The 14,908-nt window shown below is 35.4% G+C and overlaps 1 protein-coding gene across 1 annotated transcript in view; it reads left to right on the forward strand.

Annotated features, from left to right (window-relative positions):
* Nucleotides 1-1,726: 1,726 nt before the first annotated feature.
* WWP1 (WW domain containing E3 ubiquitin protein ligase 1) overlaps nt 1,727-14,908 on the forward strand; it is a gene marked incomplete at its 3' end in the record, with an annotated part of 32,325 nt that continues 19,143 nt past the window's right edge. The window contains exons 1-6 of the mRNA XM_010163347.1: nt 1,727-1,819; nt 5,408-5,546; nt 7,850-7,974; nt 10,777-10,914; nt 11,009-11,072; nt 13,220-13,401. Coding sequence (XP_010161649.1) covers nt 1,750-1,819; nt 5,408-5,546; nt 7,850-7,974; nt 10,777-10,914; nt 11,009-11,072; nt 13,220-13,401 — 718 coding nt within the window. The remainder of the gene's footprint in view (nt 1,820-5,407; nt 5,547-7,849; nt 7,975-10,776; nt 10,915-11,008; nt 11,073-13,219; nt 13,402-14,908) is intronic.

Here is a 14,908-nt window from a genome sequence, read left to right on the forward strand (position 1 = left end):
AGTAGCTGTCAGCAGTATGCTGACTAACAGATATTTTTAAAAAAATGAGACACTTGACACGTCCCTTCAAGGTGAAGGTGACATTTTAACAATGAGCCAGCAGGTGACTGCTTTTCAAGAGAAACTCATGCTATGGAAAGAACATTTTGAAAATGGGTGTTTGGAAGTGTTTCCATCTTTGTTGTGATTTGTTGCCAGAAAAGGTGTGTGTCATCTATAAAAGCTCTCATATCTGTACACTTAAACTTGGAAACAGAATTTCTTCACATCTTCCAGATGAAGAGTTTCAGGGGGTTTTAAACCCATTTATTAAAAATATAAAAATGCAACACCTTCCATTAGTTTGCAGTACAACTGATTGACATCAGAGAAGATGGAAATTTACTGGCCAAATTTCAAGAAAAACCTTTGTATAATTAGTGAATGGGAATGAAAATGAGTATCATGATTTAGTAAGTGCAGCCAGTGATGCTTTTTCATTTGGATGTACATATCTTGGTAAATTGTCTAGCTATGATAGACATTCAAACCAAGTATTGAAGTAAACTGAATTTAGACAAGACCTTCAAATCACTGTGTTACAAACTGTTAATCCAACATTTAAAAAAAAAAGATGAAGCATAGTCAATCACATGGCTCTTACAAAAAATAAAAAAGGAGACCAAAAAGGGGTTTTGTGCAATTAATATGAAAAAATATTTAAAAATACTCTTTATTTCATCTTTATCTCATCCTTTTTAATTTCTATTTTTATAAATTTTATAATGCACATAATATATCAGTAGAGTAGTACTCATACATAATTTGTAAATAAATACACATGTATTGGGAGTGCGTGCTCAAAAATTTTTTACTGATATAGGTGCATGATCAAAAAGGTTTGGTGACAACTGTTCCATATTATTATCAATACCAATTAATTTTCACAGAAATAAATATATGGAAGTTCATACAGAACTTCATCCAAAGTATATTTTAAATGTACACTTTCTTTTCTCATGAAAAATAGATGTCTGATGGAAACGTAGACTATTTTACTTCTAGCTTTGTTTCAGGAATCAGTAATCTAGGAGGACAGGAGTGATGTTGTCTGCGTGTGCTTTGAGTGGTGTTTTCTGCACATGCTTCAAGTGCTGGCATGCCCCAGTTAAGATCAGAGCCACACTGCTGTAGTCACCGACAGATAAGATTGGGTGGTCTTTGTAAAGTGCTTACTGTCTCAGTAGATAAGGGGAGTGATTTGTGGGTGGACAACAATGGTATAGAAAGCTGATTGCAAATCTAGGGATAGAATTAAAATGTTCTTTCTCCGAATCACTTGTGTTACTGCTTGAGCGTATTATTTTGGGGACAGCTTGATTTTTCAGGCATTTAAATGTTTCAGAGATTTTGTTCATTTGAAGTGTTTGGTGCTTAGCTTGTCTGAAGTCAGACCATAAGCATGCCCTCTAGAGACAGGAATATTGATACATCACAACTGACTTTTTTTTTTCCTGCCCTACACAGTTGTTCTAAGCTATGTAAATGTATGCATTACTGAAGTGTCTTAGCATCCTCAAAGGTAACATGGGATGAATATCCAAATCATTGGGTTTTTTTAACTGGTGTTCTGGCATACCTAACTAACATTTATTAACTTGCTGATTAGTTTAAAATTGTATTTAATAGTTGTATCTAACATGCAGAGATAAGTACTTTCTAATAAGCTACTTGTGTACTTGTTTTTAGGCTAAAGCCTAAACCTCTGACATGGCCACAGCCTCACCAAGATCTGATACAAGTGACAATCATAATGGAAGATTACAGATGCAAGTAACAGGCAAGTAGTGATTTTGATTTTTACAAGAAAAATACCTATTCTAAAAAAGCAATCTTTGAAATGAGTGTAAAAAATGGATCAGTGTAGGTAAATATTTTAATTAATAACTTTAATGTGGCTGTTAAGAGTGTGACTATAATATATGTGGATGGATTGAAGCTTTTTAGAGGTTATACAGTGAGTTGGATGATAGGGTTTAATGATCTCTGCAAATTAAAAAAAAAAGAGATTCAATAAAACAGTAGAGACAAATGTAAGGAATTTTGCTTGGGAACAAATAATTAATGGCAGAAATTCTGCGTAGAGAACATATATTATTGAAATTATACAAAAAAGATGGGTGGTTGTAGTGACCCCAGGGTGATAAGGGATGCAGTGTTACAGTGAAGCTGGAGAAGAATTGAAGGAGATTGCAAAATCTACTAGCCCATATCGAGGGAACATCTTTTGCGAATAACATAGGTGTTCTGTATTATCCTTAGGACAGCAGTTTGGATTACGCAGCTGTATGGAATAATTTAGATTAGAAGGGACCTTTGGAGATTTCCTAGTCTACTCCTCTGCTGAAGGCAGGGGTATCTTTGAAGTTGGATCAGGTTGCTCAGGGTATTGTCCAGTTGAATTTTCAGCGTCTCAAAGGCTGTAGGTATACAGCTGTCCTGGACAGCCTGTTCTGGTGGTAAACCACATCACTGTGAAAATGTTTTTCCTTTTGTCCAGTTAGAATTTACTATGTTGCATCTTGTGACTGTTTACTTTTTTCCTTTTGCTATGCTGGTTCTCATGGTTTGAGGCAGTATTCAGCCGTGCCAGTGTCTGCTGGAAGGGAAACACAGCTGCTACAAGCAATTCTGGAAATTTCAGATTGTGTTGGGGACACTTTTTTCAATAGATGTTGAACAGGCCAAGTACGTTATGCATTTTGCTACTCATGGATAAGAACTGGTCAGGGATGTGACAATTAGTGTCAGTTTTAGCTGCTCTTTCTGTGGGATAGCAGAGCAGAAAAAAGACTTATTGTAGTTTGAAGATACACAAAATGGATCTAGGTAAACAAGTCTGATAGCTAATTATGATAGTGGTATAGTAGCTAAAAGCGAAAATGTTACCAGCTAGTGAGGTATTGTGCATAAATATATATCCATGTAAATGTATGTGTGTGTATGTATGTATATAAGTATTACTTATATACATACAAGTGCCGTTGGTAAAGAACTTGAGGAATGGAACTTGAGGAATCTAGGAACCCTGAAGTAAGAATGAATGCATGACCAAGAATATATTGAGGTTATCTTGAACAAAATTGGGAAAAAACATGAGTAGGATACCATGTCTTTAAAAGAGTTGCATCTCAAGAAAGATAGATGTTCCAAAGGTGGCTGGGTTATCTCAGACAAAATACGTCCCCAAAATGGATTTTATCAAATTAGATAAGAGAGGAACCTTAAAACTTATTAACCTTGTGTAAGGATCACATAACTTGATAATGTGATGAATCATCAAAACTGGCAATAACTAACAGCACAGATGCAGCCATCTGTACAAATGAGCTGTAACTTCAGATCTGTGTATGCAATAATGATCATGTTGATAACCTGTCCTGTACTACTCCATATGTAAATAGTCTTGTATTTTTCTGGCACTGGAGCTTCTCTTGACTTCAAGACATCTGGTTCAAGGATCAAAGTGGGAAGAAATCTGTACAGTTTTTAGGATTAATTTTCTGAAGGTTTGGTTCTCTAACCAGTCTTTGTTGCAAGATCAAAGGAATGCCCGTGGCAGTACAGGGACAGAAGTGGGAGACAGAGGAGTGTGGGACTGTAGTATTGCTGGCCTACACTGGTTTATGCTCAGATTAGTTTATGCTGCTGTAGAATCTAGCCTTACATTTCAAGAACTTTTATAAAGGCAGCAAGTAGCATCTACTCATTTTGTAGACAAGGAAATTCATATGGAGTAGAAAGTGACTTGTTTGAATTTGGACAGTTACAGCATGTTGCAGACAAGTTTTGCCATCAGTATTTTTTCAAATATACTTGGCAAGATATCTTGTCTTGTTAGTTCTTTTTCAGGTGTTTTCCTAGTATTTGTTACTTCCTTCTAATTTTTTAAAAAGAAGCCCTAGTTAAAAAATGATAGTGGTCTCCTTTCATGTTTGGGGACTCAAAAATTAATGATTTAAAACAATCAGATAAAAGGGGGGGAGCTAAAAGGAAGCTTGAATATTATGACTAAATACCTATGTTTAACGAGTGTAGCAGTTGCTTTTAGAAAGCAAAATATGGAGGGGAAAAAATGTGTAAGAAAGAGAGGTTGTTAAAGCTTAAAAATACATCATGTTTTCACATGAAAAAATATGAGCCCATGTGTGGAATTACATTTTTAGTCCTCTACATTTAATCTTTCATCATTATCAAGGCTGCAGTTCTCTTTTACAACACATGATGCATGACTTAGGTTGGACTTTTAAAATGTGAAGGAGTTAAGTGTGCACCTTTTAATTGAAATTAAACAAAAGTCCATGGCTGATACCTTTAGAATCTTGGAATATTGCATCCCACAAACTTTTAAGTAACTAGTGTATATGTCTCAGAATACTGTAATCCAGAAATACGTGACAGACCTTTTTTGTGTCCCTTTCAGACAGTTTAGTTAACTTCCACTTATTTTTGAGTTAGCGAGTACCATACAGAAAAGTAACAGGGAAGGATTATTTCAAAGTGGCTAAAAATACTCAGCTTTGCTTTAGTTTGAAAATGAAGGAAAAGAGGATCACACTGAAGTATGGGAGGAATGAGAGAGAATGCATGGCCAGCAGGTAGGTACAGCTGTGAGTCCATCGATGTGTTTTCTGAAGACAACATCTGCCTGTAATAGAATTTAAAATGCTGGCATTTGAGCTGCTGTTAGTTTTTATAGTAACTTCCTCGGCTGGGTGAGAAAGTAGGAGAACAGATTTTATGTTCAGGAGCACTGAGAACCTCACCGGTGATGTGGAGGTAAAAAAATCACTTCTTTGGTCATTTTCCGTTTCTTAATTGTTGAATATTTAGCTGAAACTTTTAAGTTCGTCTGCAAAGCTGTTTAAATAGGGGAAATACAGGCAAGGAAATGAAGCTCTGTACACAGGCTTTGCTATACAGGGACATTTTGAAATAAGACTGAATGAACTGCCTGTGCTTTCATAACTACATATAATTTAAAAAAAATCTGCCTGATAATCTCTTGGATGTATCATACTTAGATATTTTCCAGTTAAGGCAAGAGTAGGAAGAACAATGAGAAAATAAACAAAATAACCCACATGATTTTCAGTGTTTATCCCTAAAATAATTGTTGTGCTGTCTCTCCAACCCATCCTGCCAGTATGTGGGGAAGAGAATATGTCACACTTGGTTTCAACTCTCTAACAAAGTAGCTTTTGAAAATAAAAGCTACCATTTTAGCATTGACCTGTTTATGTTCATCAGAAGTAGAAAAGGTGAGGAATAACATTGCCATGCTGTGTTTCATAAATTGTGTAGGCAGTACATATTCTGTTTTTCAGCAGCAGTATGCTGTTATAGATAAAGAAATGTATTTTATTAGTTTCTAGTGCCAAACTGAAACGGAAAAAGAATTGGTTTGGAACAACTTTCTACACGGAATTAAGTGCAGATGGAGAAATTAAGAAAACAGCAAAATCAAGTAACTCTTCAAATCCAAAATGGGATGAGCAGCTGACAGTGTAAGTAGATTTTTTTTGTTGTTTAATACTATTTATTAGGCAGACATTGCAGGAAAATATTTACTAAGCTTGGCTGCCTATGTAGTTTTCTCTGGCTGTTGATGACTAAATGCTGACCTAAGATGATATTTATCTCAAATGTATTATTTTTTCTCAATTCTTACAACGTTTTGAGAATATTTTTTGTACCGAGTGTTCCCTGCCTACAGTTGCTATGCATGGTACACTCTTGATATTCGTTAGCACTGTGGACCATTCAAGTTTAAGATTCCTCTGTAGAAGATGTTGCTAATTGTAAGTAACCATGTCATTCTCAACCTTAAATGAAAAAAAAATCTCAGCTGTATAAGTAGTAGTTATGAAGAAGGTCACTTTTTCCTTTAAATTTTCTAGTGAAAGGATACACACACAAAAACAGTTTACTGCAAAGTGACCTTGCAACTTATCCTAGTATTTGACCTTTTTATCTTCTTGTGGTTTAACTTGGTTCAACTGTGCTACAGAAGTAGGTGTACCTCAGTATGACTCTGTGACGAACTGGTGATCTTACAATGTGCAATTGGCTAGAATGCATTATTATACAAGCAAGATTGTAGTGCTTCAGATTTCAGTCTGGAAACAGCATAGCTACTATCAAGTGGCACTGAGCATGGGCCACTATTTTACAGCTCCTGACCTGTCTTTGTGCAATAGCCAGCTTTGTTAGTAGTAGGAACTACGCCAGGTTCCTATAACTTAGAACGCTGGAGAGTGGTACAGCATAGCTAGCTTTGGGGAATTGTTTGCTTGGGAACACTTACTTATTAACTAGAAATGTGGGCTGAAGCAAGTAGGATATTCCTGTGCCACGTTTCTCAGTGTTTCAGGTTTAGTAAAGGTTATTAGCCCATTGCAATATTGCAAAAGAGAATAATCTAGTCTTGGACCTGACGATGATTTCCAGGAGTTATTACTAGCACAAGTACAGAGCTGTCAGCATGCTCACAGAGAGAGTAGAGTTTCTTTTGATTTGGCAGGATTTGGTGAGCTGATGAAAATGAAATAATTTGGCATGCACAGTACAGCCAAACAGACTCATTCCATCATCAGTATTACTTAGGATCTTGCCCTTATGTATACAAGGTATTCTGGCCCCTTCTTCCTCTGGCTGTTGGAATGGTATCGTTGCTTCAGTTGCCCAGTCTATTTCAAGATAAGTGAACTCTCCAGTTTACCCATTTCCCCTCAGTTCTATGGGTCTGCATGAGCACCAGCAATATATTCTCCATGTGTAGGTGCTTTTTTTCTCTTCTTTGTTGAACTGTTCTATTAGCAAGACTTCTGTTAGAAGACAGCCTATTAAAAATGCAAAAATGCCCCTGGGTTTCAGCAAAAATTATCCATGTTGTCCAACACATTCAAGTGACTATAAAGCTAGCCCTGTTTTGGGGAAAGTGGGGGTTGTTTGTTTTTAGTATTGTTTTCATCAATGCTGATAAAACTCTGTATCCAGTACTGATGGATATGTGGCCTTTGACTTTTTGCAGTCAAGTGATACTACTCCATTTCTCACAACCAGGAGCACTCTTGCAGTACTAGACCCTCTACTACAAAACTCAGTCTCCCGGACCTAGCGTAGCTTCCTGTTTTCCTTCTTGAGCAGGGGAGAGATCAGTGCCAAAGGTTATCATAATATTACTGTAACTGGGTCCTTTACCTTTCTGCTTCCCTCCAATTTTTGCTTTAGCTTCGTCATTTGATTTTTCCCCTCTGATTTCTGTGAGTATGCATTATGATTTTATATATATTTGTGGATTCACAAATAATGCTTTATCAACACTTTCATAGCAAGCTGACACCTGTTAAATGGGTTCTTCCTGCTTGTAAGTAGCTGATTGGTTGCTTTTTCATTTAAAAAAATATTTAGTAGGCAAATATACTTACCACCTTTTTCTCCATATTTAATAATACGAGATTTTAGTTAGAATTCTGGAATAGTGAGGGATAAGGAAAAGTATTTCTTTCATAAATAAAGATACGTTTTATATAACTGAGATTTGATCTTAGTGTAGGTTAGTCTGATACTCCTCAAATTCCTTATGCTTATCATAGTAATGCACTTTAATCTTAGGTATAAATATTGTAGTGTTTACAGTTCTTAGTTAAAAATTTCCCCTTGCAGTACAAAAACTTCTTTCAGTTATTTAGTATCAAGAAATACAATAAATATGTGAAAGTAAATTAAGTTCAAAAACTCCTAATTACAAGAACAAATACTTTCAAATCTCTATATATTTTTTTATAAAAATGTATTTTATATGCAGGAATGTGACTCCACAGACTACGCTGGAATTTAGAGTGTGGAGCCATCACACTTTAAAAGCAGATGCTTTATTAGGAAGAGCCACTGTAGACTTGAGACAAGCTTTGGAAATACACAATAGAAAATGTAAGTGATCGTGAAGGATATTTTGAGTAAAGTAACATTATTATTACTAATCTATATATCAAACTGGCAATGTGACTACTAACTGTACATGTAATTACAACTGACTTCCAGTTGATTTCTTTTACTTGTCTCCTCTAGAGATGTCTGTGCTATTGAGAGCAATTTAAATGTAACAATGGGATGTAATAATTGTGAAACAAATGTTAGTGTATGAGTCACTAGAAATTAAGTAAAAGTGGAAGTGATTAAGGACAATGTTTTGTGGCAAACTAATAAATAATTTACTGGAAGATCTGTTTTAGACTTGGTAAAAAAAAAATGTCTGAACTTTCAGAAGAGTCATCTATCTAATTTTTCATGTTTTCCTTCTCTGGAATCACTAATAGAAAGGCTGGCTATTTTTCCCCTCATAATTTAGATGCCCAGAGAGCAATAGGAACCACTGATTAATGAAACAATTGGGAACTTCCTTTTAGTACATTAGAGATTGTTGTGTTCTATGTAACTTCTAATTGTAGTTGTCTTTAATAGAATTCAAACAGGTCTTCTTTATCTAATTAACTTTTAAAAATATATTTCATTAATACAAGAAGATGGTGAATCCACACTTTAAATTCCACTCCAGAGTGGCAGTAGTATTCCAGCTAATCCAATCTCTGACCGTTCTCACAAGTTAGATATACAAACCTGAGAGCTCTGTTTAGGGAGTTGGGGGGAAAGGGGAGCCCAAAAAAAGCTTAATTTTTCTGGTTCTTAGAGAAAATTGAAATAGAATCCAAAATATAATTTCTTCAGCAGTATGATAAAGATTTTACCTAAGATTCTGTAATTAAGCAGAAAAATGGCTTCTTTTTAAAAATAATAATAATAATAAAGCTGTATCAAAAGAAACTGGGTTGTAATAGTGATAGCAAAAAATAGTTAATGTTTTAACTATTTCTAACAAAATAGTTACTATTTTATTACTGTCAATCCAGGGGCTGTAGGATCCAACAACCTGGCAAATTTTTTCAGGGAATGGTTGGCTTGAGTTAGCTGTACATTGCACCAAAAGTAATTTATGTGCAGTGTTTCTAATCTGGGCAAGACAGCAGTTTGACACACACCAGATTATCCAATAATTTAGTGGTAGAAAAATCTGATTGGTAGCCTTCAGCCCTTCAGTTATTGATACCTCATCTAAAATATAGCACTTTGAAAGGCTCTTTAATGAAGAAAATGTAAAGGGGAGGTCCTCTAAATGCAGAAACTTTAGAATTAGTGCTGTTACTTTCTCCTGCTAAGCACCATCAGTAGTGAATTGCTGCCCACACCCCTCCAAGCTTTCTTGCCAGCTCAGTTGGTCTACAGCCAACTGTAGAACTGGTTTGGGGAGATAAAATGTCAGCAGCTAAACCAATCACCCTTGGCAAAAATGATGATTTATAAATATGCTAAATTAACAACTCAGTGGTAAGCTAGTTTCTTCTTTCTTTTCTTTCAGGTAGTACTATTTTCCAAAATGCAGGTTGCTACATCAGTAATTCTGTAGATTTGGGAGCTTTGTTCTTGCTCCAGCAATTTAAAGTACTTTGAAATTCATAGTATATCAGTGGGTGTCTACTAGTAAATACTGGCCAACTACACTATGAACCTGCTCTTTAAAGTAACTGCTTGGGCAATATCTGGCAATAGCTTATGGTAGCCTTCTCTGTTTTCATGTTTATTGTTCATTTATGATATAAGTTAAGAATGGAAAAAATAAGGAAGTGCTAGTTTAATTCATAGAAGTGCATAGTGAGCTTTAACTCTAGCTTGGAATGCTGTCGTATGGAGGGGAATAATGGTGATAGATCTTGAAAAAATTATCTTTTAATCTGAGACGGCAAATGCTAAAAGGCCTCGACTGTTTTAACCTGATTAATGTGAACTCATAGCTGACTGTGTTTGGATTTATGATATGTAGCTTGAACTGCTGTACTAGTACTAGCTGATTTAGAGAGAATTGTGCAGCATCCACAGCATGTTTTACCTCTGGATTATGTATCTCTCTACAAATGTGTGGATTGCTTATCAGACATACTGAATTCTTTTATTGCACCAGGTATGCATTTTTTTGTATATCTCAATTGTATCAAAGTTTCTTTTGGTGACAATAATTTCTAATTCAATTTTTGGTTACTTGAAGTATCCTCTCTGTTACTGTTTAATCCTTGGATTTGGGATCTCTAAAAATGTTAATAAGGATTTACTAAAAATAATTTTAAAAAAAATGGGGAAGGACTCTGTGGAGTCTTTGGATTTACTTCTTCCTCAAAGTGATGTTTTTTTCAATGGTCTCTGAGTTAGTTTTGGAAGGTGATATGAGAAATGAACATAAACTCTGGTTGTAGAATGAGGTTCCCCATGGCTTGTAAGATTTGGATCTGTAGTTTAGAAGTTGTTTGACTTTAAGCCTTCTCATGTTATGTAAGTAATGCATACCTTCAAAAGGGCTTAGTGGAAACAGCAAACCTGGGAAATATTAACAGCAAAGTACTGAAGCCATGTGGATCCTACCTATAGAATATACTATGTAAATGGCCAGTTGATTTTTACAATAAACTGTGCTTTTACCCTCAGCAGGTGTAAATTTACACAGCTCCCTGGTGATTTCTATGTTGTTTGGAACAATCTGAATACCTCTCATGTTCAGTTTTGTACAACTAAATACATGTATTACACTTTTTGTGTTGAAAGTATCTTTTAATGTTGTTTAGAATTTAATCTTTCTTTATCCCTTCTATCCTTCTCTCCCCCTACCCACCCTAACTCAATTTTTAGTGGAGAAGGTGAAAGAACAGTTGAAACTCTCTTTGGAAAACAAGAGTGGCATGGTGCAAACAGGTGAACTGACAGTTGTGCTAGATGGCTTGGTTGTTGAACAAGAATCCCTTACAAATCTCAGTTCATCAACAAACAGTAAGTTAAAATAATTAAATCAGATGGTAATATTTCAATTAAGATTTCAAACAGTAGAATATTTCTGTTGAATTTGTTTCTTACTGTTCAGTAGAAGTTCAGCAAAATGGCGAGGCTGTGCATGAAAGCAGAGATGCGTCAGGAAGAAGTACATCCAGGTTGGAATCTATTTTTGTGTTTTACACTATATGAAGCATATTAGCAAATTTATCAGTTGAAATATTTGAGTTGTTTATATTTTGTTTTGGTTTTTTAAATTATTTTGAATGGAATAGATTTTAACTGTCAAGCCCTAAATTATGTTACCATAGGTTTTAGAAACATTACTTGTATGATTACATAATTCAGCTTGAGAAGAATTAAATTTACAACACTCTTCTTCCTCTGCTGGTAGTCTGCTCTCCACTACTTTATCATTGCCTCTTGGATGCGTAGCCCTCTGAACATAAAAAATGCAACTGATTGGAAGTCCCCTAAATGCTGCAGCAAAGATTAGAGGGGCAATGGTTCAGTGTGTTTTTATGTACTTATTCAACTTTTTTTTCTTCTGCTGTTTAAGAGCCATTTCTATTAATGTCTACCAACTTGTTGCAACACACCATCTGAATGGAAGGAAGAAGAAAAAAAAGCCAAAATTACTTCCCCCTCACCCAGTTCCTTTTTAAGGTCATGATCAGGAAGTTGTTTAAGAGACTTGTATTGCATTTAGGAAGCAGTATTCAGAATGGGCAATGAGGCTGCCTGCTTCAGCAGAAGAAAAAGGCTTTTGGTCAATTTAGATCTTCATTCTTGGCTTCTCTATCTTTATACCAGCTCAAAGACTGCCTAGAGAGTAGTAGGAGTAGATTGTTTGCCCCCTTGCCACTAGTGAGTCAAGTAGGTCAACATTCAAATCAATTTAATGTTACTAGCCAAGTTACCTGGCAGTGAACCCATTTCCGTTTAAGTTCTTGACACACAATAGATTGAAAAAATACACAGTTGCTGTGCATTTGAGTGACAAGGACACATTTGTCCTTGTATGCTTGACTTGATTATTCTTTGAATATGTGGAGGTTTGTCTCTGTTCCACCATGGATACCTATGAGGAGGAAGGATAAAAAGTTGCTTCTCTTTAGTTTTCTTTAAAAAGGTTTGGGACTGTTAAAAGTGATTTGAAACAGATCTGCATACCATTTTGAAACAGCAGTAACAATCCTTTGTTTTTATTCAACTATTGTTGCTGGAGGTGTGGCTTTTACTGGGATCCTGCTTTTGATGTTGTTCTGATTACAGCAGTTTTCCTTACAACTGTCCAGCAGTTCTGATTTACAGTTTTAAAATTAAGAGATGAAGAAAAGTTTTAAGGTAGCTTCTGTGTATGTCTTTAGGAAACAAATCAGGTTTGTAGTCTAGAGTTCGAAAGGGATGTTACTTGAATTCTTTTTTTATACTACTTCTTTGGAGTTGGGTAAGGTAGCATGGAAATGCTGCTTCTTCCTTTGTTACTCTGCAAAGTGGGACTTTTAACAATTCTCACATTTTTTGTCATCTGTTTAACTTCTCTCTTGATTTTTAGACTACTCCTTGAGAAGATGGAGAGTTGGCAGGGAATGTAATTTTTACAATATGTGTCTCTGCTGGGTGGCTTTAAGCATTTTGGGGTAGTTTTAAGTAAAAACAGTGCAATTGAACAAGACTTTGCATTTGCAAGCCCTCACACTACATTTATTTCCATGTGGCCTTATAAAGACAGAGAGCTACCTGTGTATATCTGTCCTCACAATGTCTCATCCTGCCTATACAGAGGGAAGCTCATCCTATTTTCCTTTTACTGAGGGAGAGTTTTGTTACTATTTTATGTTCTAACTAGAATAATTTTTGGAGATATGACAAACAAACCTGTTTGTTCCACTTGCTTAATGAGAGAAAGTTTTCCCGCTCATAGCTGCACTTTGGAAGGGGTCCCTAAGGCAGTTTTGGATACTGATAGGCCTGCTGTAAGTCCCTATGGCAGGCGTATCAATATGCCCAACTCGATTCTAGTATGTCATTACCAGTAAAAGATAAAGTGGAAATGGAATATCTTATCTGTTTGAAGTAACTGAAATCCTCAAAACCAAAATTTGCCTTTTATTCCTTAGTTGTTGTGGTCTTGTGCTTGACTGTTTTCTAGGCTGCAAACACTGTGTTGTAAACTGATGTGAATTTACTTCCATTTCTATGTTTCTTCAGTGTGATTTAGTGTAGGATTTGGTTTAGCTGCATAACTGTTTGACGTGTTATGTTTTTTAGTAACCTGAAATGATCTTTTATTTTTACCAAGATCTGCTTGTGACATTTCTAATGGGATAGACAATCCAGTACCTTCCAACTCTGTAGTACAGAATACATTCTGTATAGAAGCTGTTAACGGAGACAGCACACCATCTCCTACTCACGTTGCAGCCAGACCCAAAAATACACCAGTACCAAAACCACCTGCAGCTCAGCCTGTCAACAGCACTGGTAAGAATGGGAGGGTTATGAAAACGTGATCCATAAGGCTTTTTTATCTGGTTGAAATGTATCTGAAGTTGAATCACTTTTTCTGTACGTTTTTTAATTAGATTTCAGAAATACTGAAAGGATGTTTCTAGGCTTGAATTTATAATCTTGAATGTCCACTTCTGTGAATTTTTCTGGAGTAGATCCATTCTGAAATGTGCTAGCTTTCATACTTGCCTGTCAGTTCTCTTCTCTGATGAAGAAAGATGTAAAGCATCCAAAACTTTAATTTCTCTGTCCCATGTTACTGATTGTCTAGAGGAAAAATCAGATTTCTTTCACAATTAATTTGAGTAATTAATTAAGTTTCTTTTGCCATTAGATAAATCTGATTTTTAGTGCTGTCAGGGAACTGCTGTGCTCTGACTTGACGTGAGTTGCAGACTCTCTTTGCCTTCCATTTTTTCAAAAGATACACTGTTTCCAAACATATCAGCAAATACTAAATTCCATTTTCCTCTTAAACACAAAGACTTTGATTATGACTACAGGTAATACTCAGTACAGTAAAAAAGGTGAAAAGAAAGCTTTTTAAATTTTTGTTCCTCTGGCAAAACTTTGCATCTAATAATGACTGTGCTTTCTAAGCACTTTCTGCCTTTTCTCAGCTATTTGAGAGAGATGACAGTGATAGCAGAGGAAAATATAACCTTGAATAGAAATAAGGAAGTTGTTAGATAGTAGAACAGAGACTGTCAAACTTTCTGTAATAGAGTGAGAAATGTGGGTGGGAAGACAGCAGCAGAAACAATTATGAACTTTAAAAGGTAATAATTAAATTAGGCCTCTGAAGCTTTTCTGTTTTGGGAACTTGAATTTGATTCCCCTCGCTTTTCAGTTGAAGGCCAGAGGGCATTTATATTATTTAAACATTGCTCTCTTTTTCTTCTATAGTGGAGAGATCCATTTGAAATCTGTATTAGTATAGGGTAATTACAAAAATAATTGATTTGCTCAAATAGTAATATTGATTAAATCATCACTGAGCTTGCACTGAGGCACTGATATCACAATTTTCAACTACTGTACCAGTTGGTGGAGACTTAAAGGTAAGGCATAAAACGGCTCTCCAGCATATGATGATGATAGAATTTTTTTTTCCCCTACTGTTGTGCTTAGCATGATTGTAATTTCATGTGATGTTGCCAGAATTGCTGTTTTAGATCTAATTGGTGAGGTAATTGGCTGATGTAATGTTTTATAGATCTGTTTTGGAGATCAGCTTACTAAAAGAGCTGATGATTTGTCAGTTATTTTGCTTTTAACTTCATTATGTAATGCCTTTCACTCTTTCATGTGGATGAATTGAATGCTTTTTTTAACGAAAGCTGTAATTTCAGTTGGCTTTCTTCCTGTTTAAGTGAAATTGTTACTAGTTAAAGCAGAAGTTTGAAGAAACTTGCTCAGATTGTCTGTAGTTATGATTTTTTTTTTTTTTTAATATGCTTTACATTTGCTTGGAATAATA

The sequence above is a fragment of the Antrostomus carolinensis genome, unplaced genomic scaffold (genome assembly GCF_000700745.2).
Source record: "Antrostomus carolinensis isolate BGI_N321 unplaced genomic scaffold, ASM70074v2 scaffold49552, whole genome shotgun sequence".
Lineage (NCBI taxonomy): Eukaryota > Metazoa > Chordata > Aves > Caprimulgiformes > Caprimulgidae > Antrostomus > Antrostomus carolinensis.